At 45.9% G+C, this 26,041-nt stretch overlaps 1 protein-coding gene across 3 annotated transcripts; it reads right to left on the bottom strand.

Annotated features, from left to right (window-relative positions):
• Window positions 1–530: 530 nt before the first annotated feature.
• Window positions 531–23,135, bottom strand: tasora (transcription activation suppressor a). Of its 3 annotated transcripts, XM_056606180.1 has the most exons (26): window positions 22,669–23,134; window positions 20,595–20,740; window positions 20,296–20,388; window positions 20,057–20,129; window positions 19,880–19,971; window positions 19,602–19,736; window positions 18,925–19,055; window positions 18,627–18,658; window positions 18,438–18,543; window positions 18,228–18,331; window positions 18,000–18,103; window positions 17,825–17,897; window positions 17,663–17,737; window positions 17,274–17,452; window positions 16,928–17,191; window positions 16,123–16,273; window positions 14,693–14,821; window positions 10,988–11,115; window positions 10,719–10,881; window positions 10,330–10,584; window positions 6,801–8,044; window positions 3,051–3,173; window positions 2,162–2,321; window positions 1,929–2,037; window positions 1,243–1,421; window positions 531–1,138 (listed from the first exon to the last, which is right to left on the bottom strand). In XM_056606180.1, exons 1-26 carry the CDS (start codon window positions 22,943–22,945, stop codon window positions 927–929), a joined length of 4,737 nt encoding a protein of 1,578 aa, XP_056462155.1. In that variant the 5' UTR covers window positions 22,946–23,134; the 3' UTR covers window positions 531–926. The 3 variants fall into 3 exon arrangements, 2 of the variants coding, with proteins under 2 accessions (XP_056462155.1, XP_056462154.1); XR_008903915.1 differs by lacking the exons at window positions 531–1,138; window positions 1,243–1,421; window positions 1,929–2,037; window positions 2,162–2,321 and adding an exon at window positions 3,381–5,378 and having other exon boundaries at window positions 3,089–3,173; window positions 22,669–23,135; XM_056606179.1 differs by lacking the exons at window positions 531–1,138; window positions 1,243–1,421; window positions 1,929–2,037; window positions 2,162–2,321 and having other exon boundaries at window positions 3,080–5,378; window positions 22,669–23,135.
• Between the last annotated feature and the right edge of the window lie 2,906 nt (window positions 23,136–26,041).

Here is a 26,041-nt window from a genome sequence, read left to right as displayed (position 1 = left end):
GCTCCCCTCATGGCGCTGCCCCCGGGCTCCCCTGCCCCTCCCCCGTCTGCCGCCAGCACAGAGTGGATGGAGTCCAGAGTGGCTTCTAAGGCCTTCCTCCCTGGGGTGAGCTGGATTTCCTCGGGTGGTCCGCTGGGAGGGGTGGGGCAGCCGTTGGCTACGCCTTCCCGCCCGTGCTGCTGCAGCTTCTGAGCCCTCGCCTGGCGCTCCGCCTTAAAGTGGGATATGGCGAATCGCAACGCTTCAAAGTCGGCATTGGTCTGGGGCGGCAGGCCCTCGTTAGCGGAGGAGCAGGAGGACGAGGTGGAGGTCGAGTGGGATTTGCGAGAGTCGGGAACCAGCTGGTCGAGGAGAGTCGCGGGCAGGTTTGTGGGAGAGGAGAGGGGGAGGAAATGAGGGCAGGAAATAGGTGCAACTGGGAGTTTGGGGAAGTGGGAAGGAGAGAGTTCAGATACCAGAGCAGGGTCCTCCTGACTCAGATGCCTGTTTAGCACCCCTGGACCCACACCTGGACAAACACAGGACTGTTAGTAACCATAGCATCAGGACCAACACAAGACTAATTGCAACCATGGTAACTTCAACCCCTCTGGAGATGACAAGGCTCAACCCACTACAGGGTCAGAAAGCATTTTTTTTTTTTTTAATAATCCAGGTTCAAATTTACAAGGATATTTTATAAGCAATAATTAAATGAAATTAGCTTCTTTTTTTTGCCAAAACTCATTCACTAATTTGATTGCATAATAAAGCATAATTTACCATAATTTACTAACTCAAACAAAAATTACATTTGTGGTTCCTCAAGGTTAACTTCTGGGGTTGCTGCTCTTCAACCGTTACATTCTCTCAATAGTCCAAATTATGAACAACAGTAACTTGTTTTTGTGTGGATGAAAAATGTTTCTGCTCTATTGTCAGATTGTTCACTTCACAAGAGCATTAAGCAAATCAATGGCTGGACAATTGTTTAAAGTCCTCTCTACAGGCACCTCACCTTCTGGCAAGTCTTCTGTGATTGGCTTGTCCTTGTGGCCTTGGTCCACAACCAGGCTGTTGAAGTTGTGGACGACGTCGTCCATGTTGGCAATGATGATGCCACTACTGGAATATTTTGGGAACATCTCGAAGCGGCGCTCTGATAAACCAAAGAGTTCAGAGTTCATAGGATAAGAAACCAAGCCAATTTGATACTTGTTGTAAAATCATACACACAAAACCTGTGTGTGTCTGTGTGTGTACCTGTTAGGAAGATGAGATGTCTGTGCTGGGTGTATCTGGCCTGCAGTTCGATCAGACATTCCAGATCAGGTGATTGGCTTTTGGTCATGTCACAGTGATGGTAGGGAAGGAGCTCTACCATCAGTCGCTTCTGATAGGCTGAGAGCACGTCCAATAGGCTGGCAGCGTCCTTTTTAAATCTGACCAAAACAGACTGTTAGACCTCGACTGAAGTAGTGCGGTACAACAGTCTTAAAAGGAGAAATCCGGTTTAAAATGAATCTGGTATATGTTTAATATGATAACGAGTTGGGATGTTCGTTTGGGAGCAAAAAAGCTCATGCAGACGCATTCTTAAGTTGCCTTTTTTTGGCAGATTCTACCAAAACGCTATAAAAAACAAATAAACTTGAAACGATGGGGGCATATGCTATGGTAAAAACTAAATCGCTCCTTAACAGCCTATCTATTTCTTAAATAAAACCCCAGAAATGTTTTCCTATTTTTTATTTAGATTCTTCCCTCCCCATAAAAAAAACAAGAAAAAAAACGGTATGAACCGAGACCTGCCTCAAAAATCGAGAATTTACCAAACTATTGATTTGGTCTGTTTTCTTTTACACCTCGGATATACCTATACATATAAAACTGCAGTTCTTGTGTATTGCATTGTACACTAAAACATAACTGCACTAGCATTAAGGTACCTGGCCTGCTGTTTGAGGTTCTTGTGAGTCTTGCAGTGGATCCTCCACCGCCACACGCCTTCAGCTGAGCTCTGTTCCTCCAGGAACATGAGGAGAGCATCCAAACGCTCTGCTCTCACACACACACACACACACACACACACACACACACACACACACAGTGTTAGAGGACTAGAGTAGACCTGTTTCTGAAACGTTTGTGTAGCGTGTGTGTGTGTGAACACGTGTGTTACCATGAGTGATGAAGTGGGGATTTAGGACGAACTCGTCGGAGACAATGCAGCCTCCAGATACAAAGAGCTCGTTGTAACTGCCGTTCCTCAGGTCGTCCAGAGAGTCGACACCCACAAACTGGACACAGTCCCGCCTCTTCAAAGACACAAGCCCTGGGACCTGTGGTATGAGGTGCAGGACAGGTGTCACCACTAGGCCTTTGATACATGATCTCCGAAAAGAACTTCAGAGCTAGGTCCGGAGATGATCAAGTGTTGCCCTTTCAAACATGCAACACACAACCCGAGATAGGCTGCATCAGACGTGTTCACACATAGCAGAGATACTCTGTATACGTTAGGCGAAGGGTGGTGCCTGGGTGGAGCATGTAGGAGGCAGGACCTGGTTTGCAGTGGAAGACGTGGGTGAGGCTTCCAACTCTGTCAGGCTGAACCTCTTTGCGGTGTGATAAACACTGCATACAATCAGACGTGTCCGCAATATCAACAGAAGAGTGGAAAAGTTTGAATCCAAAATACACGCAAGAAGAAATAAGTATGAAGCAGGTACACTTGCGTGAAACTCGCCCGTTTACGCTCAAGGCGCATGATGGAAACGGCATCAAAACATCAGCAACGCGCCCGCTCGCTCGTACTGAATCCTCTAGACTTTACACTAGGGGCCTGGCAGGGTAAACTCCAAAACGGGCGGATTCTGACATTTGCGTTCACACACAATGCCCCTCCGGACATTATCCAGAGCATGTCCTGCTTACAGTGCATTTGTGAAAGGCCTACTTGTGTTCGACAGGTGTCCAGGTGTGAGCAGGTGTAGTCATGTGTGTGACAGGTGAATGGAGGTGTGGGTGTGTCCAGGTGTGTGTCACGGGGGTCCAGGTGTGGGGGTTACCTTGTGGATGTGGGCAGAGATGTCCTTGTTCTGGATCACCACCAGGAACCGCTCTCCTGGACCCTCTTGTTCCAGAAAGGTCACCGGACTTTGTTCTACATGTCCCTGGGAGAGCAGATACTCCTAGAACACACACACACAGACACACAGGCTGTAAGCGATTGTTCTATCGAGTCTTGCGTGTACAACGTTATGCAGCACACAGGCCTTCAACTATTTACAGCCCGTGACGTGTCATTCTGCATCTGAGGACATTGAAGCAAAGTATACCTTATGCCCGTTTAAAATCTGTTTCCCATAACCAGAGGCAAGACACCGCACCCTAATTACCTTCTGTACGTCCCTGGTCTAGATGGCTGTGATGCTGGCTCTGTATCCCTATAGACTCCCTCCCCATAGGCTGTCTCTCACCACACATACAAGATAACAAAGAGGACATAATAAATAAAAACTATACACAGGGTGTGGCTGTCCAAAATAAGAACATCCAGTTGTTTTATTACAAATAAAACCAGTTGAAGAGATAAAGACAAATAACCTAAAGTGACACAGAAATACAACTCTTTTCTGTAACTGTCTTGTCCGGGGGCCAGGAAAAGCTTCCCTGTTTTTTTTCCCTTTATATTTAGACATCAATCCCATACATGGGAATATTGTGTTTCCGTAACCGTAATCCAAGAAAACCCCAAAGCTGAACCAAAGTAGATTTTTTCCACAAAGGTCTAAAAAGATGTCTTAAAAAAGGACCTATTATACTACTTTTCTGTACTTGCGCGTGCAGATTTGACCAGGCATATGGGGGCGTGGCAGGAGTGCCTCTAGGTAGATGATTTTCCGGAAATGTGAACAAGTGAATCGCAAAGTTGTCCCGAGTGTTTAGCGCTCTGCACAGCCGCCCCAGACTGTCAGCAGGGAATACGTCTAAATGCATGTACGTCATTATTTGACACTTTAGTATGGTTAAACAAGACTCTCAATCATTATAAAAAACGTTTATAGGTCATTAAAGCCGAAAAAGCATAATAGGTCCCCTTTAAGTGCATTTTAAGCAATGTCCGTAGAGTCGAAATCGAATACAAGTCTGGGTGCCACCGCCCCAAAGGCACAATCTCGTTTTAAGAGGATTTGGAGGAACAGTTAGAAGGTGTTGGCCAGTGGACCTCAGAGTTTGACGTGAAGTGTAGTGAGGCAGTGTGTTGCGGAGAGTTTGTGAGGGGAGAGTGCATTGAAATCAGGATATAGGTTGGGACTTGACCATAGGTGCTGCGATGGTAAGGACCAGAGGTTGAAACCGAACAGGGATGCCAGGGTCAATCGAGCTAGTTGGCTCTTAAGTTAGAAAAAGTTGAATCTCTCAGGCAGGGTAGGAGCCATATCAAACTCAAGACAGAAGGGGACACAAAAAGGGGTCTCCAAGTCCAATCGGATCGGGCTGTGTTGGTTCATAACCCAGGTCATTCTGGGATGTGGTCATTATGTCAAGCCCACTGAAACGTACTACTTCCTTCTTCTTTTTTTCTTCCTATCAGTGTCTGTGGTTGCCTTGCCACTGGGGGAATGGGTATACCGTGTAGGGGTCTGCCGAGGTTTGGGCAGCTTCCTTTTGCTCTCCATGGCCCCCCGTTCCGCTCTGTCATGACTGATATTCCTCTTGTCATGACCACGTCGTGGCTCATCCTTGTTGGCCCTTTTCGGCTGCCCAACCGTGCCCCTATTTTCCCGACGGGGTCTCGGAGAAGTTTTCTTTTTCAGCACCAAGGTAAAAGGATCACGAGAGAATGCTGAGGGTAACCTAGCTCCTCTCCAGTTCCTGCTCAGAACCAGACTGAGCTGTCCGCCAACCCTGACCCAGCCCTGTTCTATGCCGCCACCTTGCTCATCAGTAACATACCACCTGCATATCTCCCCCCTTTGAACGTCCCTGCTAATACCCTGCATCCTCCGCCACTGCATGGGGTTGGGCTCCTCAGACGCACCGATAAGAAAACCCTTGATGCAAGGTTCGGGAAAGTCCCCTGGCTCGTGGACTCCCTCGCCCCAAGTGATTGGCCCTGGGATGGCCCCCAAGAACATATCCCACTTCTTCCCTCCAACTGTCACAATACAAGTGGGGCAAACGCCTGTTTTGCCAATCAGGAGATCCCGCTGCAAAAACAACATGGTCTCCCCTTCAGGCTTATGGCACGTCTCACAGCAGACCCCGGTTCGCTTCCCCCCAGGCCGCCGGGGAGATGGGGGCCCAGGCCAGGAACCAGGCGGGCAAGGGGCCCAGGCAGCACCCCCTGGATATGGTACGACAGGCCATGTTGCATTGCCCTGCTCATTGCCCTATACAACAGAAAACAAACAATTGAACAAAAAGGATTGACATCATAAAGGGAGCATGTGGGTTAGTAACTGAGTTGCTCGTAAAAAATAACTTCGGAGGCTCCTGACTAGAGATGCACTGATGGAATCGATCAGATCTTTTGCAGGTCAGACATATTGATCCCCCTGTACTCTAGCAGAGTGGGTTCATGGAGAGGAGGAGGAAGGATCTGTTGACCTAGCTCAGCGTTCCCTATCCCAGCGTTGTCGTTTGTTTACGCCTTAATCAATCCATGTTAGCTAGTGGTAATACGTTTTCAGATCTACCACAAGGCAATGTGTTGGGTCTTGCTAGTCTTTCTTGAGCTAGGCTGTCAGTAAACTACTTACCCTCTCTGTGGTCCCCTGTTTCAATCCAGTGTCTAATTCCCTCCATTATCATACCATTGGGGACCTGCCATAAAGGGCTTTCCCTTCAGCATCGACAGTGGACATCAAATATAGTCTTGACCTCTGGTGATCATAAAACCAGCCTGTAGTCTTGTTTTTCTGCCCTTTTTTCTCCCATTTCCCATAGGCTCCTAGTTAACCATGGCCCAGACGATGCGGATAACTTTCACCATCATGCTCGCCAAGAGTAGAAAGCATTCTGCGGCACTTGTTGTTGATCAAGAACAGAAACTCCCGTAGCACTGATTGGTCCCATAATACAGTTACAATCATAAGAAAAAGGCTTTCACCAGGCTAGAGGCCAGACTGATATGCATAGAGAAACAGAATGTGATCAAGAGGCTCTCATGAGGCTACAGGCTACAGCGATGGCACAGTGTACCCGTCTTCTGTAGGCCATCATCCCGCCAGCCCCTGCACCCACCTACCCACACCCACACCAATACAAGAATATTCCAAATAACTAAAAGCATAGATGTAAAAATGAGTACTAGTAGAGAGACACCTTCATGTGGTTGACACACAGAAGTAGCCAGTGTTTCCCACACATTGACGAGACTATGGCGGCCCGCCATAGTCTAATTTCGGCCGCCATAGTCTCTGCGTGCACATGAATTATTATTATTATTAATTTTATTTTATTTTTTTTTCTGTGGGAAACACTGGTAGCGCTGGAGATAGTTAATGGCTGTAGATTTATGAGGTTCCGAGCTGTAGAAGTATAGTGATAGAAAGGCGTAGAAGCATTAGGTTTTGAGCAATAGAGGCAGGGTTTCCCGCAGAAAATGTGTTAGTTAAGGTGTTGGGGTTTGCCGTCAGAATGGGGGGGGGGGGGGAAGGGAGTAAAGCTGCTGTAAAGTGCTGTGGGAATCCCTGAGAGGTATAATGATAGAAAGGTATGATGATAGCAAGGTGTAGAGGAACAAAGCTGCAGAGGTATCCTGAGAGAGATGTAGAGGTGTGAAGTAGTGTTTGGTGGAGAGGTATACCCACCCTGATTTGGTCGTAGAGCAGGTCTTCTGGCTCAGAGTTGTGTACGTAGAACTGGACCGAGTTCCTCTTCACGTCCTTGATGATCTCCACAAGATTGCTGAACACCTCTGGCTGCAGTTGGCTGATCAGGGAGCTGATGGCTCCTGGCGGGGGAGCCTGGCACAGGCCCAGGCCCGAGTCAGGGATAGGGTCAGGCTCTGGGACAAGGTCAGGGCAGGGTCTGTCTCTTAGCACAGACAGACTCCCTTCACCGTCTGCATCCACCAGACTGCTGCCGATGGTACTGCTGCTGTTGCCAAGCAACCCAGGCGGTTGCTGGGGACACCAGGAGGGTTGTGTGGGTCCCAGCAGGGGCTGGGGAGGGGCTTCACAGGGTGGAGGGTGTTCTGTGAGGGGCTGGAGGAGAGGAGTGCTGAAGCCTGACCCACTGCTGGGTCCAGACTCCACCTCCTTCCCAGATGACATCACGTTGTGACCAAGGGGTTCTGAGCTACTGCAAATGCTACCACTACCGTCGTTAGCACTAGCTCGCATTCCGGCCAAGAAGTCAGAGATACTGCTAGCTAGTGTCACATTGGTTTCAGTCCTGCTGTCTTCAGCCAGGCTAGAGTTAGCCAGGCTATCAGTACCTGTAGCCTGAGTGTCTTGCAGTAAGCTGCTCATGTCGTTCCTCAGAGAGCAAACAAATTCTTGGATCGGCGTGCTGGTGCTGAATAATGACACGTACTGAGAAAAGCCTGCTAGCCTCCTGCTAGGTGCTGCAGGGGGGGTGGGTTCTGTTGAGGGCGTGCGTTCTACAGACCGTGCAAACGCTGTGGATGGGCTGTGTTCTACAGAGTGTGTGCGTGCTGTCGATGGTTTGTGCTCCGTAGAGACTGTGCGATGCCTGGGGTGTGTGCGCAGTGTGTGAGGCCGGGCGCTGCAGGTGATGTTCACCTCCTGCAGGAGGTGCTGTATGTCCAAGGAAAATACTCCCAGGTTCTCCATCACAATACCGTCCACGTCCTCGAGGAGAAGGGGAGCAGGGGAAGGGGAGGCGACGGCCGGGGCTCTGGCCTCCTCCCTCTCGTGTTTTGATGATTCCATCCTCACCTCCTCCTCCTCCTCCTCCTCCTCCTCCTCCAACAGTGCCATTTCCTCTCTTTGCTCCACTACCTCCTTGTGCTGTGGAGAGTTGTACGGAGAAGGCGTGTGCGTGGTCTCCGCAAGAAAAGGGGTTGTATCCATGTTCTGGCTGGCAACACCTGCCGGAGAAAGGGACGTGTCATCTACACGGATACTATAGCACATATTCAAACATTAGGGAGGAGAAGCCAGAGGATTATTGATCCCCAAACTTAGATTTTACAATAGGCGCAACAGCTGTGCTTGCCCGCCGTGCTAGGTTCCTGAGCTAGCCACATATGATTAGTTGAAATTAGGGATGTTCACCAAAAAGGGGTTTTGAGGGTCTTGTCTGAAGGGAGGAAACCCATTTCTAAATTGTAGCTGCAAGCGGCCTAAATAGCTGTTCACAGCCCAAGCTTCAACACTCACCCCACTGACCCCCTTTCCCAGAGAATCACCAGGGCGTGTCACGTCTAAGGATGATTAATACAATTTGCATCTTAATGTAATAGAACACCATTTGTCCATTGCATAGGCTACGATTTTTTGTGATTTGTTACTCTAACTGACTGGAGAACGGTAAGATTCATAATTTTTTTCTTCTACAATAAAATAGTTAAATAAAGATGTTCTAACATCAATTCGTGCATCAATTCATCTCAGCACATAGCCCTGGCCAAAAGGAAAGAGCAGTTTATATGTTGACTGCTTCCAATGTTGTGTTGGTCATACTATAGAATGATTTATTGCTTTTTTAGTGAATAAACAGAACATAAGGAACTTTACAAAGAAAAAAAATCACATACTGAATCGCAATATTGGTCGAAATAATCACAATTCGATTATTTCCCCAAATCGTTCAGCCCTAGTCAAGTGGGGTTAAGAGATAAGTCTCGCGATTTGGAGTGAATCCAAGCAATGGTCCGACACTTCCCCTATGAGGGAAGTTGTGCACTAGTTTGATTTAGCGTAGCGTTTTCTTTGTTGACACTGACGTAATTCATGAAGATATGAACACCAAACTTGGCCCACTTCAAAATCATGTGTTTATTGAGTTGAAAGGAAGGTTTCCTCTGCTTTCATTTGGTACAAACCATGTTTATGTGAATAGATTTGTAGATTATTTTAAGTGGTATATGAGCCCAGGATCAAGATAGAAACCTGATACAATGTTCGATAGGCCAATTCCTTCCCTTATTTTGGGCTTTATCATCGTTAGTGTTCCCAAGCAGTTTATAGTGTCAAACATATGAGTGTCGTTTGTGGGAACGTCAGAATAAAAAAAATTAAAAAAAATCTCGAGTTGAATTATTATGGTTTATTACATGGCTCTTCTCAATGCTGTAGACTGCTCCATTCACTTTCATGGGCCTTCCCAACGTTCAGCTGTCAATTATTTGTTTATAACACGGCTCTTCTCAATGCTCACGTCCAGCATATTTGACCGCTGTCAAGGAAAGTGGATTTTTTCCCTCCGATTGGCGTAATCTGTATCACTCCGCAGTCCGGTAATTTATCAAACCCCGCGTATTCGGTTGCTAAGCGACATCGACGACTTTGGCGAACGATTTCTATGCTGATCAACGCTACGAATGGTAACAAATATATTGTAAAAAGGGACACACTGTGTGAAGTTATTTTTTCATTTTGGCACAAAGTGACTTTTCTCTTGTTGACACAAAGTGACTTTTGGTCATTCTTGCTTTGCTTGATTTCTGGAATAATTGTGGGGTGGGGGGGGTCCATGAGTTTTGGTCAGAATGACTGATGTAGGCTAGATTGGATGGAATGCGTGTTGTGTATTGAGAAAAGCAAGCTCATGTGATACAGCGTTCAGCTGTGCAACAAATATTTTTTTCTTAATCAATCTTGACGACTTTTGTCGGGGTTTGCCCCTTCTGAACTTGAATACGCAGTTCATTTCCTTTCCTAGCTCCTCTGGTTTATGTTGGTAGCTTAGCCATGTCATGTCACATTGTCAACATTGGATACATGGAGCAGATTATAGTGGGTCATATGTCCAATACTTTTTGGAAACGTTTTCTTCATAAAACGTGCCAGACAGATTTTGTATACATTTTATTCCTTAGTAATTAGCTACATGGGTATGCCGTCTTTCAGAACCTTTCATTACCAGCACTAAAGAGAAAAAAGAGTGCATCCTCATTGTAAACAGCACTTCTGAAAATGCACTTCCGAATGCGTCTCTGTCCCCAGCACAATTCAAAACAAACTGACGCCCGTGCCTAGTTGAAATGTAAAAATCACACAACTAGTGGGAGGAAACCATTGATCAGGATAATCAGCTGTGAATTGATCATTGTGTTAATCAATTTGATTCAGTATTATCAAATACTATTTCATATTTACAAACACGAGACCTGACACACAGACAGACAGACAGACAGACACACCCTCTTACCTGCCGGTTGCCAGGGGGCGGGGGGCGGTAATTGGACCTCGACAGAGCCAGTCTGGAGCTCGTTAAAGGGACAGGTGGTGAAAGGTCCTGGGGGGGTTGAAGGAGGGGGGGAGGTAGGGATGGAGAGCTCAGGGGAAGAGGGGGGAACAGTGCTAGGGGCCCCAGTGGAGTTGCTGGGGTCCCTGGCCGTTTGCGAGAGGCGGGGGTCCCGGGGGGTATGCACCTGTTGCTGGCTGTACTTGTCACAACAGACACCTGAGGACACATTAACAGACACCCATTTAACCATCTCACCTGGTGGAGAGCCAGACCTCAACACGTCTAACAGGCAGACAGACATATAGACAGCCTGACGGATGTATAGAAGAAGGACGGTTAGAGAGTCTGACCTGTAATGGGGATGAGAACCCAAGGGATAAGGTGTTCTTTGTCTCCTCCTCCCCTCCTCTCTTTCTCTTCCTCTTCCTGGGCCGCTGCTTGAGGAGTCAACTCCCCAGTGTGGGAGCCCGGGCTGAAGCCCTCCATGCTGCTCACACTTCCTCCAGTCTGCACCTGGATACAGGCACACACACAAATATTTTTGACTGCCAGTCAAATCTATTCAAATGCATTCTGCAGCTGAAGGACAATGGGTTAATGACAGGGATCGAAAGCTCACCTCCAGTTCCTGGTGTTTCCGGAGGTCCAGGTCACCGCTGTCGGGCAGACCCAGCCTGCCAGCAAGCCTGTCACGCGCTTCCTCTTCTGCACCACTCTGAATGGCTGCTTCACTGTGTTGGTTGAGACCTGAAAAAAATAATAGAATCCGTTCAAGAAGGCTCCTACAGATGCATCATTAAAATGGTACCTGTATTTCTACGTCAATAAACACATATCCATATCAACCAAAAACGTTCCTCTGTGTCAGTATATACAATCTATATCAAACAATAATCTTCTTCTTTGTTAGTATATATAATCCACATCAACCAATAACGTTCTTCTGTGTCAGTATACATCCATATCAACCATTAAGGTTCTTCTACGTCAGTATACACATGTCTATATCAACTAGGGATGGGCAAAATGATTATTTTCCGGGAACTAGTTCTTTCAGTTCTGTTCACTATAACGATTCGTTTGTTTGATTTGTTCGTTTTGATTAGTTCGTTATGTCAGATTACGTAATTTGGTGTCTGGCCCCCCCCCCCCCCGGCGAGACGGCCCTGAGCATAATTTAAGCGACATCTAGGCTCTACCCCCCCAAGAAAATTGACAAGATATACTATTTAGTATAACCAAACGTCCCACCAATATTTATACCACTTGCTTACTTCAACACTCACCCCACTGACCCCCTTTCCCAGAGAATCACCAGGGTGTGTCATTCATGGTTTTATATGTATAATTGTATTTTACTTTACATTTAATTCGTCATTATTCAGGCATTACAGAACTTTCATCGTCATAAATAAAAAATACGAACTGCAGTTTAATTTCTTTGTTTGTTCTTGAATTGACGTAGAATGGAGCAAAGACTCCTGGGATTGGGAAATGCGTTTATCCAATAAACAGATGCCAACATCTGTTTATTGGATATACGCATTTCCCAATTCTATTCTCAAGTCTATTTTCGGAAATGTAGGGGGATATATGAGTGGCCCCACGTCGAATGGTATGACCCATTCGACGGTACCGCCTTGTCATTTGTTTACCCAGGTGCCATGGCAACACCATTGCTTCCTCTCATTGGCTGAATCTTTGAGAATGTTGTAGATTCAATCAATATAAGTCGCGGGGAGACGAAGCTCTGTTCGTTTGTATATTTTATTTAAGTGACCATATTTTTGTTTTTATGTTAAAAAAAAAGAATCAAAGAACCAGTTCTTCTTGTTTTGGGGAAGCAGTTCTTGTCGTTCACGTTCGGGATTCGTTCGTTGTGAACGAATCGTTCGTTGTGAACGAATCGGTCGCGACCGACTCATCCCTAATATCAACCAATAAGGTTATTCTATTACAGTATGCACTAGGCCGGTGCAACGGATCACAAAACTCACGGTTCGGATCGTGTCACGGTTTTTGAGTCACAGGTCAGATCATTTTCGGATCAACAACAACAAAAAACATGGATAGCAAATAAAATAAAATAAAAACTGTCCAAAGGAAGCACAGCAGATCTGGATTTACAACTTTAAATTCAGGATGACTGCATTGCCTGGGGAGAGTTTAGAGTCTACGCTCTCACTCGGCAATGCAGACATCCTCATCTTTTTTTTTTCCCATCAAGTATCGTAGCGAGATACAGTTTCCGTTGTGTTTTATTTGGCATTTTGTAAATCCATAGATTTCTGTTGGAAGACTCAATGCTTGTTGACCGGAAACCGAAAGGGGGGGCTGGTTGTAGTCTTTTCGCTCATTTCTAGCCCTACTGTTGATACGGAGAACCGAGCGAAAAGACTACAACCAAACATAAAAAGCCCATTCCCGGTTCCGGCTCCGGTCGGGTTTCCGTTTCAATGGGATTTACAAAATGCCAAATAAAACACGACAGAAACCGTGTTTTGCTACGATACTTGATTAGGAACAACAACGAACACCACTAACCACTCGGTGAGCTGCACATTTCTGAAAACGGACGTTTAGTGTTGTTTTAAGGACAGGTTTGTGAATGCCCAAAGCCAGCCATTCTGAAGCAGGAAGGGGCGATTCAAAATCAGCCAAATACCCGAGACAGAACCAAAAGTCAACATTTCGGTGTGTCAACCACTATAGACAAGACAAACCTGACACACAGGTAGACTGTTACGCCCCTCTTCACCCCACTGGCCTTGCCGTGGCCGTGCGATGGTCTTTGGGAGGTGCAGGGGCACCGTTGAGTTAAAAGTGCACACTCCAGCCTCAGAAGGGGGCTTGCTTTCTGTGTTTGCTGCATCAGTGGAGCTGATTAGCAGCACCTGAACCGCTCATCAAGACTGGGGTTGGGAGCGCCAGATTCCCCTTCCCATGGGGGATGCTTTTGGTCATGGGACTGCTGGCTGGTCGTGCCGCCTCTCTGGGATTTGTCTTTTCTTGCCTTTATGTTTTGGAGTTTGTTGTATATCTTAATGTCATGTCCTTTTCATATGTTTCTAGGGGTGTGACGATACACTAAGCTCACGAGACGAGACGAGACACGATATTAGGTTCACGAGAACGAGACGAGACGAGACGAGATTTTAAGAAAACTACGACAAAATATATGACTGGACGAACAGACTTTCATTTAACCGAGTTGCACAAGCATTTTGAAATGTTTTATTATAACTCTTTACATGCATGAAATTGAAACTAAAACTACAATTTATAAAAGTTGGACTAAAATAAATTTAATTAAATAATTCCATTTTTTTCAAGTGCAATATTATCTGCGAAACCAAATCAAAGTTCTAATCCATCAATACAGAGTGCAAATAGTGCAAACAGAGTCTGACCAAGTATGTCACTGACAACTTGGTATTGTCCGTGTCTTATCAGTCACTCTACTGCCATTCATCATTTCCGCCGGGTACCCAAAATGTTGCCAAACAAATGATTTAAAAGTGGCGGGGGCATCTTCGACGGTAATACGGGTATTTTCCGACGTCATTCTGGCTGCCTATGGCTGCTTCCCCTGCTTCCCCTCCTTCTCCTCCTCTTCTTCTTTTCCTTCTCCTTCGTTAGGTTCTGGCAGGCTAGACGTAGCAAAGGCGCATTACTGCCCCTACAGGCCACAAATAGAAGTTTGGATAGCTCACAAATCTCGCGAGACAGAACTTTAACGCGACGGGTAATATCGTCAAGTTTAATCTCGCGAGATCTCGTCGCACGAGATCTCGTCACACCCCTATATGTTTCTGTAAATAAATCCCACTGGTTGGGTTTTTGTAAAAGGTGTCCTTTGATGATTGGGGTCAAGGGTGGTTTGTTGTTAGCCCCAGTAGGGCCAACTAGAGGTGGGGCGCGAGACAGACATACGGAGCCACATAGGTAGATGCTGTAGGATTTAAGTGTTCCCTACGCGTTAATTAGTGAGAAGGGAATTGACCACTCGAGATTTATTGTGTGATTTATTGTAGAAGAGCATTCCCAAAGCATGCACAATTATTCTCTCTTGAGAAACTCTCGGGGCTCAATTATGTAGGGGTTGTATTCTTGTGAGAAAGCTGTTTGCCAGTGCGTTGCGAGTTGAAGCAATACATCACGACAAGGGCGAAAGGCGAGGTAACCTCCGCCTTCTCTGGAACAGCTGAGAAAGGGAGCTCCGTCAGAGACAGAGTGCTAACAACGGAGTACTAATTATGGTTCATTACAACAGACAGGCGGAGGAGACAGGCAGGTAGACAGACAGACAGACAAACAGGCAGACCTGAAAGAATGTTGAGAAGCTTGTTGGCAGCCTCAGGTCCGTCTCTTCGGAGATCCACGTCCTTCAAAACCCCTGAACCAATTACAGAGGAGAGAGAGCAGCCGGTGGCGGGCTTTGGGCTGCTGTCAGCTAGAAAGAGAGCACGGGAGAATGATTGGTTGTATTGTGTGTTTTCTTTTTTACATTAAAAGGGGACATATTATACCACCAGGTGGGAGTGTGATTAGCAGTTACAAGCCATTTGAAAGTCTGCGTCTTCTGACATCACTATTGGGTGTGTCCACCTAGATGTGTGCTGGATAGATGAGCGACGTTTGCTTCCGTCCACTGGGTAGGCTGGTAGACTGATCTATCCAGCATACATCTAGGAGGACACGCCAACTAGTGATGTCAGAAGAGGCAGATTGTCAACGTTTAACTGGTCGTCATTCATATTTCTGCTGACCGCACGTTCGCAAAATTTCCAAGTTGGGGCTCAAGAGACACAAAGCAGAGCTGCCTGCATTGACAGTTCCACGTCCTGAACACGAGGGGGCTCCGCGCCACTTCCAAGCAAAAATAGTAAAAACTCTGAAAATGAACTGCTGAAAAGCGGTTGGTGTATCGCAACCAACAGGCTTAATGAAACAAAAGCAGCCCATGCATGCTCCGTGCTCAACCAATCAGCGATCACTTGCCACAAACTCTTGCAACACTGTGGTAGTATTTCTGGCGTTCTGTGTTGCTGGTAAGACGAGTACCACATCGGAAAAATACGTCCATTCCTTACACAGAAGGAAACCTAGGTTGTGGTCCAGGCTCTTGTACTGCATCTCCCTTCTGGCTGGCCTGCCTGCATGCGCCACTCGTCCTCTTTGGCTCATCCAGATTAAAGAAGGCCGACTATTTCCTAAATTCTCCTGCACGACACGTCTCCCCGACATACTGCACAGGCTACCTTGCCTACTGTGCCGCTAACAGATCAGGCCCCTCCGCCATCCAGGCCACGGTCAAACCAGCACGTCCCATACGCTCCATGACTTAGAAACCACTTGCTTCTCCCTGACTACGTCAGAACCCCAGCAGCCGCTCAACACAATCTTGATTGTTCTGCGTCCTGGTTCGACAATTGTGGCACGAGCTCCCCGATGGCCACTAGCAATTATAAGCAGTGGCTGAGATTATTATTGAAGTTGTACCCACGTCAATGTTTGCTGCACTTTTTTGTTGGTTTATTTTCATCGTTGAATAAAAAAGCCAAGTGGTAGAAGCTAGACTCAAGAGTCAAGCAAGAGAAACTCAACTCCAGAAGCAAGATGCTACAACCTAAACTCCAGAAGCAAAATGCAACAAACTAAACTCCAGACGCTAAATTCTAGAAAATAAGCATTAGAAGCTAAGTGAATGTTGCCAAGTGTAGGAAGCAGAGCACTAGAAGGTCGCACCCTCACCTGTTAGACAAGCTCCTGGCTCTTCCCCATGGTATATTCTTTTGAGCGATGGGTCAGTGAGCTCCTCCAGACTCCTCTTCCTCCCCTGTGGTGCCTCTTCCTCCCGGGCTCCTGCTGTCCTGGGGTCACGCACACTGCTTCTCTTGAACACCTGCTCCAACAACACACACACCAACCTCTGCTCCATCAACACACACAACAACCTCTGCTCCATCAAAACACACCCCAACCTCTGCTCCATCAACACTCACACCAACCTCTGCTCCATCAAAACACACCCCAACCTCTGCTCCATCAACACACACACCAACCTCTGCTCCATCAACACACACACCAACCTCTGCTCCATCAACACACACACCAACCTCTGCTACATCAACTTCATTTAAACACGTCCGCTGTTCTATTTAATATGTCAATAATATAATAATAATAGTAATATGTTAGTACATAGTCAACTTCAGAGACCTGGTATGTGTTTATAACGTATGGTAAGAACGTGTCAAACTGTTTGAACATAGTAGCTAAAATGTACTTAGTAAATGGTAGTCGCGCTTAGTAATGTTAAGTCCCACATACCAACAAGTAGCAAGGTATAGTAAACATCGACTATATAACAATGAATGGATTTAGCATCTGTGACGTCCCCCATTGGCTTAAACATGACCGTATTGAGGGCGTTAATGAGCCTTCTATTGCCTGTGCTATTTTTCGAGATCGATGTGACCAGCAGTGGAAAAGACAACGCGTGGTTACACAGAGTAAAGTGCGTCAAAGCACGGTATGGTGTAAAACGTGTAGGAACCTTCAAAGGGATGGTCTGCTCAGGGACTGGCTCCGCCCCCGGCTCTGTCAGTGGCTCCGCCCCCTCCGGCTCCTCCTCATCGGGAGGTGGGTGGAGCTCCAGCAGGCGGTTGGCGTGGCCCAAGGGGAGCTGGTAGAAGACCGGGCTGTAGAGGTAGGAGCGCAGGTAGCCCTCCATGTTGAGACGGTGGTGTTTGGGAGCCGGAAACAGCTTCCCTCTGTCATCCAGCTTAGAGTCATACACTGGCGTGGGGTAGGCCCGCACCTGCACAGTGACATCACAGTCATATAACATACAGTAAATCGCGGTCGTGTACATCTTTCCATCAGATTATCCTATATAGTACCGTGCGGTCCCTCCTGCCGGCCAGGTAGAGACCAGCTTGTCTCTCCACACCAGCCGCCAGCTCGGTGGGGGGGTTGGCCCGGGCCTTGACCAGCGCGTGATGGAGCGCTGGGACGAATTGCCCCAGCTCCACCCCCCGAGGTACAAGCCCCGTGGCATCATAGGAGGACGGACAGCCTCCTAAGGAGGGGAAATCTCATTAGCATTCTGGTGTGTGTGTGTGTGTGTGTGTGTGTGTGTGTGTGTGTGTGTGTGTGTGTGTGTGTGTGTGTGTGTGTGTGTGTGTGTGTGTGTGTGTGTGTGTGTGTGTGTGTGTGTGTGTGTGTGTGTGTGTGTGTGTGTGTGTGTGTGTGTGTGTGTGTGTGTGTGTGTGTGTGTGTGTGCGCTTACTGGGTCTAGCCATGTCTCTGGACTCTGGGAAGACGAACAGGGCCTGAAGACATCTCTTCCACAAGGCTGGTCTCTCTGCAACACATAATGGAGGTCACACACACACATATATTCACATTTACAAATATACACTATGCATACGTGTGACGTCTGATGCCCTACCAGGAGGCGCGGCCATTTGGACACTGGAAAGCAGGATTAGGAAGCCACTATCAGGAAGTGGACATAATAGAACCTGCAAAAGACACACGCATACACATTACAAATAACAGGTCTGCAGCGGGAATTTCAACCAGTCCTACCAGGAGGTACCACCAGTCCTAACGGGAATACGTACCAGTTTCCTCTCCTCCAGCTGCAGCAGTAGTTTGCCAACGTCGGGTCCGGAGCCTCTCCGCTCCGACACCTCCAGCAGACTACAGAACCAGCCGCTCTTCACCACTATACACACACACACACAGAGCTGGATTTTCCACTAGGGCTTCAGAGGTCAGTGTTTCACCCCACCTTCATTGCTGACATTGTTTTGACCTCACTTTCATGGCTGCAAGTCTTTTGACCTCACCTTCATGGCTGCCAGTGTAGAGGTTCCAACAGAACAGAGAGGCGGGGAGGTGCTCGGTCACATGGTTCAGACTCATCAGCCAATCAATCTCCAGCTTTTCTGGTCTGGCGGGAACAGAGAAAAGGGCCAGTTACTTGAGCTGAGCAGGAGGATAGACATGAATGGCTGAGGGGAGGAGGAGGGGACTCGTAGTTGTCCAGTGTTACTTACAGGCTGCAGGGCAGGAGAGGAGGGGAGAAGGAGCGCAGGGAGAGGTGGAGCAGGTGCTGTTCTCCTTTCACCAGGGCCCCGCTCCACACCACAAACTGAGCACGCTCTGACACACAAACACACAAACTCTTGCATTATTCTTTCGCTTCAAATAAAAAGTCAACAACATAACAGCTGGGCTGGGCTTACCTTTACTCCCGCCTGCTGATTGGCTGTTCAATCTGTTCATCAAACAAATCCAGAAAGGGGATTAGTTAGTGCTAAAGAATCACTTACTTTGACAAAAACCTACTGTTTTGGTCATGGAAGTCAAAATTATGTTTATTGTCTCTATGATATAATATCTAATAAAATACAAAAAGTGTAAAAAGGGAAGTGGTGCCCCAATCGAGGAGCGAAATAAACGACGTTACTTATTGCTCAGTTGGAGCCAGTGAACCGTGCTATAGTTGTTCATATCATCGTTGTAACTGTTGTGTGGTCCTACCTGGGAGGGGGGAGGGGCTTGCTTGGGAGTGGGGTATCTTTTCCTTTGAACGAGTAAGAGACCACAGCGTAGGGACACACCTGTCGGGGCTGCGGTCTCACCTCGTCGAACCAATACTCGTAGAAGTATTGCTGAGGGCACAGCAGGCGGGTGAACATTCAGTAAAACGCATAGAAAGAAGAAGGCAATAGCAACGAGAGCTGCCTTGTTCCTACAGGATGTCATGTGAACTACCGGATGGGATGGAGCTAGAGGATGTGAACTACAGGGTGTGATCTTAACTACAGGAGGTGAGCTACGCTACAGATGGGATATACATTACAGTATGTGAGCTATAGGACTTGATGTGAACTACAGATTTGGATGTAAACTATAGGATTTGATCTACACCACAAGACGTCACCTACAATACAGGATGTGATGTTGTATACCGGATGTGATGTGAGCAACAGGACATGATGCAAGATACAGAATGTGATGTGGGTTGCAGGATGTGATATGAGCAACAGGATGTGAGGCGAGCTACAGGGTGTGATGCAAACCACAGAATCTGATCTGAGCAACAGAATGTGATGTGAGCATTATTATGGGATATAAACTACAGGACGTGAAATACAGGAATTGCTTTCCAGGTAGTGCGCTGCAGGAAGTGAGCTAGAGGGACCGCGGAGACGTACCTGTGTGAGCTCGAAGGCACGGTACGAGGTCAGTGAGGTGACCTTGCTGGCATTTTTGGAAACGTGGCTGTCGAAGCGCGGCGTGGGGTCCAGGAGGTTCTTAGACATACTTTCATAGATGCTCTTCACCTTCCCCTGTACACGCACGCACATGCACACACACGCACACGCACACACACACACACACACACACACACACACACACACTAGGGTGAGTCAGAGAATAGCTGACACAATGACAGATATTTCAGATTAGTGGTGTAACCTTTGACCCTTACCTTCATGACCTTGAAGATGAGGATCTCCCCAGAGGAGCCAGGGCTGAAGGAGTTGTTCTGGAGCAGGTCAGAGAACTTTGACAGATACACTCCTGGACACAAAACACATAAAGTATGAGAGCGGGTCTTCCTACTCTAGCAAGGGGGTTAGCAGGTTATTGGAAGAGGGGGTCAAACCTTTACTGGGGTTCCCCAGAGCCGTGACCCAGCTGTGTCCCGTCAACAAGCCCTTCTCACACATCCACGGCAGCTAAACACAAGTCACATTCTGTTACCCCAAAGTAAATAAAATAAATTTGCTTACCACACACACAGTCAATACATTTCACACCGTTACTATAGTCAATAGATTAAATATAATTTAATCTAAATACTGTTACCAAACAATCAATAGATTACATGTGTGTGCATGTTACCTTGACAGCATCAGCTAATAAGAAGCAGTAGCTCTCCTCCAGCTCGTTCTCCGTCCTCCCTTCACTCTTCATCTCCTTTCTTTTCTCCACAAACTAACACACACACACACACACACACACACACACACACACACACACACACACACACACACACACACACACACACACACACACACACACACACACACACACACACACAATGTTCATCTTATTCTGTTTTGTCCACCCTTCCTCCATCATAGTCATCCACTCCTCACCACACCATTCTCGGTCTGCTGTAAACTCCTCCTCCTCCTCACCTGTCCCTCCAGCACAGCATTGTGCACCAGTCTAGGCTTGCTGTAGGTGAAGCAGAGTGAGGAGCTGCTGTCCTTGTAGCTGGACGTTAGGATGGTCAGCATGTCCTCAAACTCCCTGGACTCGCTTGACACATACTGGAACAGAGCTGCACACAGACAGACATGTAGTTAGGCAGACAGACTTGTAGTTATTTATTTTATTTCACCTTTCTTTAACCAGGTTAGTCCCTTGAGGTTAAACATATTTTAAGAAAGACCTGACCAAGGAGGGAGTTAGTACATGAAGTTACACATACATTAGACACAACATACAACACAGCCAAACAATAGCACAGATATTAGTAAATAACGACTATAATTCCAAAGAGTTTGTGCTTCCCTGTTAAACCACAGCTTGCCATGTGCTGAAGCAGAATTTTCTTCTGCAGTCTATTCCTGTAAGTATTGCTTTAAGTAAATGTATCAATGGATTCTCCAGATGCATTTAATGTTTTGATTTAAACAGATATATACTGGGAATTTACCAACTTTCTTTGTTGGTGTGGACAACTGTTCCTTCACTCCTATATATTTCATGTCTAAGGAGTAATTCTCACCTTCAGATAAGTCAACGACCCCAGGCCTTTGCGCTGATCCTAAATTGTTGCTAAAATCTGAGACATAGCAGTTCCATTGTAGTCGCATAGAAACAACATTAAATAACCCAGTAACCCCCTATAGTTTCTTGGGGGGAATGATGTTGCCTTGTCCTAGCATAGCAGTATTGTAGCAGTATTGTAACAACATTAGCAGTGTCTGGAACTACAAGAAACGTATGGTGGGCGGCTGGGCACAGACTACAAGGTTTTACATTGTTTTGGTCAACACACTTCCCGAAGCCATTCATGGACCGCCCCGATTCGACTCTTATAACTGAAACTCTCGCTAAACTCTCGCGAGAAAACGTAAAGTGCGCCTAAATCACGGATGTAAACAAACATGGCGGACGATGTTCAGTGTTTACAATGAATAGTAATATTAAAATCGATATATCCATGGCTATTGTTTGATGTCATTGAACCTACTTGATGAATCAGAGTTATATATAAATAAAAGCTACTGCTTTACTGCAAAACTTCATAACCATAGAGCGCAAATCATGTTTCACTTAATTCTCTCTAGCTGCACCCTTTAAAACCATGTAGTCCTACAGGTTCGAATACATTCTTTAAATAATGTAATAAACAAAATACCAACATCAGAACAAAGGCCATGACCACTAACCAATCTAATTTCCAGACATGACATCTAGGGTTGCCAACCCTATTAATAAACATTAAAAAAAAAATGATTTGGACATTAATGTTTTGGTTAATATTCTCCCATATCGCTCTTGAAAAGAAATGTCTATTTGCGCTCAGCGTTCTCGGATCATATATTGGAGCACCTCAGACTACATGATTTAGTGGGCGCCGTGTGGTGTGTACGTTACGCAGCATCACACATCTGTCCCACTGTACATGTCAAAATCACCGCAGCTGGCTTTCAGCGAGAAAATGAAATAATTAAAATTAAATATTCAGTCTTTAAAGTAAACTACTTTGAAATCAATCCACTTCTCACAACCCCTTTCTCATTTGAACTTCACGTCTCCCCATCTGTCACCTTCCCCACAGCCCACTTCACGTCCCACCAGCAGCACAGAGGAGATACTCATACCCCGCAGCTGTACTACCAGTCCCCATCTACAGGTAGCCCTCAAGTTTAGGTACACATCTAGTTGATATTGTTAAATAGTCAACGGCTCTGCTAAATGAGTCCACAATGCAGGTTACCAAACATACTCTGAAGGCTCTGGTCTAATCATGTTGTGTGATCTGGTAAAAAAAAATCAAGTGTGGATGCTGGTCCTTATCTTTTTCAGGGATTATATGAATTAAGAATCCTAACAGAAGTCCTCCCTTTCGGCAAATAATTGTAACATTTAATGAATCGCAGGTAACAGGAAGACGTTGAATAAACGCCGATGAGAATGGTAGAGGGGATACAGTGTTGTTATTAAAACATAAGCAGCATGCTGTTTTGCTAGGCACACCTCTCGTCTCCTTGTTCTTCCTCGGGATGTGGAACTTGAGCGGCTCCATGGGCATGTGTCTGAGGTGCACCGGGTTCGAGGCCGAGGACTTTCTCTCCGACAGCTTGGTTTCCGGGCAACTCAGAAGGTCTATAACCTCGGACCCTCGGTGATCTGAAGCCGTTGGAGACCCACAACTGGGACTCAGTCCGCCATCTTGGCTGTCGGCGGCAGATCTGTTGCTAACGTTACTCCCCGCGGCAGACGGGTTTCTCCGTCCACTACGTGCGTCCTCCATCGTCGAAGCATCAAGCGATAAATAGTTCTCTCATTGGCCGTTACTTTGTCTCTGGTCTCCAGCCGGTGTCGCAAGTTGGCAGGGCTGTTATTCAAGGAACCATGCTCCGTTCCCCGAAATGAAAACACACTGAACTCGGGAAACACACAGCTTCATGCAGCCAGGCAGCTGATTGGCTGAGGGTTCCGGAGCACAGAACACGTGGTTAACCTTGAGTACCATTGTCAAACAGCGACACCTGGAGGCCCAGAGTGGGGGACGCATTAAAGGTGACATGAAAACAACACTTTTCCAGGGTTTTGGGGCGTTGTTTTGGGTTACTGGTGCTCCCACACGCCTACAAACCCACGCATCATCTCACTCATGATTTCACGACCAAAAACATTTCCAGAAGACCTGGTTTTGTAATATTTCCATATAGTCCACAATCATGCATCAACATTTTAAATATCTTTTTGGTTGTTATATTTGCAACAAGGGTTTACAAATTATAATTACATGTGTCCATCTTAAAACACCATTTTCAGAAACTCATTCAAAAACGTATTTGCAATGTGAGAAATGTAATTAACGAGAATATATCAGAATGCTGGAACCGTCCACATCAATATCTTTAAGACATGTACAGCTTTGCAAAACCATGTGAAGGCGATGCATACAGGCCCCTTGCAACAATATTTTAAATATTTTCTTCTCTATTACTCACAACATAGTTTTAAAAACTATTAATTTATCCCGTTTCAGAACACTACTTTCTGTAACTGATTTAAACATATTTGCACTGGGACGAAATGCCCAAAACAAAATAAAGTGCAAAAAAAAATCGGTAGTAATGATTATGCTGCCGTAATGACGGTAGTAATGATTATGCTTTTTTAATAAAAAAAGAAAAAATATATATATATATATTGAAAAAAAAAATCATCGGCACACTTTTTTTAAGTGTGCCAATGATCATGCTGCCCCGTGCCAGTGTGGTACGCGTGCCTAGGGTTGCCGACCCCTCGACTACACCATCAGGCGACCGAAATGATAGCGAAAGGGTGCATAATAGTGTTTTTGGCTGGGTTGTAGGCAGTGGAGGGAAACACAACATTAGGTTTTAAATAACTGGTGTAATGGCCTCTTCATTTTGGAAACAAGATAAATACCATGGTCTATAATAACATGGGCAGTCGGTATGCTGTGTTCTTTTTGGAAATAGGTCGCCGAGTCAGGATCGCTTATAACTCATTTTAATCTGGTAAAGGTTTGGACTAGTCTCTATGAAGCAAAAGGAGGGGAATTGTATAGGCACGCGTGGAGATACGATTAGTAGGGCATCTGATGGATGCGTTACCTGGAGCGTTCTGGCCCCGTGGGCTGTGTTGTGACTTTAAAGTAGGGCCCGACCGATATTGATTTTTGAGTGCCGATGCCGATGCCGATTACTTTCAGAGAAAAATTACGATTACGATTTAATCGGCCGATTAAAAACAAAACAAAGAAAAGCATATAAAACGTAGTTTTTGACACCTTAAATATACTTTAAACACTTTTGACGAATATGTGAATTGAATGCAGAACCTTTGAGTGTTTTAGAATACATTTACAGTCAAAAATGAGTGTAATGTAAAATGTAAAATAAATAACTAACTCCCAATGTGCTGCGCTCGTGAGCAGTGACTAACACGTGCGTGCTGAGCAGTATGGTCTCACCGTTAGAGTCTACAGTATAAAAAATGTACATGGCCTGGGACCTAAAGAAAAACAGGCACAACATGCTCAAACATTGGTGTACATTGGTGAGGTGAGCTGCCTGAGCGAGCGTGCTTTCATGTTGTACGGTAAAATTCAATCTCCTCTTTTTTACTCCAGCTAAAGTTGTTAGTTAGCAAGGCGAGTAGGAGTGCAATCTGCAGGATACTAAGCGCAATTACATTTCTAAAAAAAAAAAAAAAAAAAAAAAAAAATCGGTTGTAATCGTCGTCTTTTTGGCAGATGTTGATTATTTAAAAAAAGGCTATAATCGGCCGAGTAAATCGGCAGGCCGATGAATCGGTCGGGCCCTACTTTAAAGATTAACTGAACTGAAATTTGAAGTTAAGTTGATATAACAGATGAATTGTCTGCCTTCTCATTGGTACAATAACTAAAAAGGGCTGAACTTGCTAATAGGGATTAAATTGTACAGTGAAAGGGGTGAAAGTGTTACAGGGCGCCGCCATGTTGGATTTGAACATCAGCTACGTCACTGGCATGGTAACCTACTCCTACTCTGTGGCTCTAGCAGCCATAGCAGGTAATGAGTCAGGCTCTGAGGCTTGCTGAAATGGCTACAGAAAAGCAAACAACCAGGTCTACAGGAGGATCATCTTATTGCATTCCCCCTGGCTGCATTAATGAATTATATAGGGCCAAGGCAGCTGGGCTAATCATACATTTCCACAGGCTACCTTTGAATAGGAAACCAGCCCTTAATACATGGCTGGCACTGGCAGCCTTAAAACGGACTAACCCTCCGATGTCAATCAGCCCCTGTCATGTCAATCTCCACAAGCTAGCACTCCAACCATAAAGTGTATAAACTATTACTCTGACGATATCACAGATCTATGTTCCCAAGCTGCTAATTAAACCACGGCGGGTCTGTAAACAGAAGTTCCACAAATGTCCCTTTCTATTCACCCTGTTGTTCGCCGACTAGCCGATTGGTGATGCAGAGTGTCAAGTAAGGTAGATTTCTTGGAGTCCAGAAGACAGGGCGGAGGTAGAGATGTCTGTGGGAGGATAAGGGCTGGGGAGGCATGGGCTGTTGGGGAATTACCAAGGCCTAGGGAGATGTGGGGGTTTTACCAGCAGGGGCTGAATGATGTTAAAGAGGCATGAATTTACATATGTCAGTTTTACTTATGTATCAGTTTTACGTATCAGTTTTATTCATGTATCAGTTAAAAATCATATATCATGTTTTAATATCATCATAAATCTATCATTTTCTTTGTTTTAGTATCATCATAAATCTATCTTTTTCTTTTATATCTATCATTCATGATAAAAATGTATCATGTTGTTTTGACATAATCGATTATGGAAGAAAGCTCTTAAAAAGATGAA

This window comes from Gadus chalcogrammus, chromosome 13 (genome assembly GCF_026213295.1).
Source record: "Gadus chalcogrammus isolate NIFS_2021 chromosome 13, NIFS_Gcha_1.0, whole genome shotgun sequence".
Classification (NCBI taxonomy): domain Eukaryota; kingdom Metazoa; phylum Chordata; class Actinopteri; order Gadiformes; family Gadidae; genus Gadus; species Gadus chalcogrammus.
Note: the sequence above shows the minus strand (reverse complement) of the source record. Positions and strands in the feature narration are given on the sequence as shown.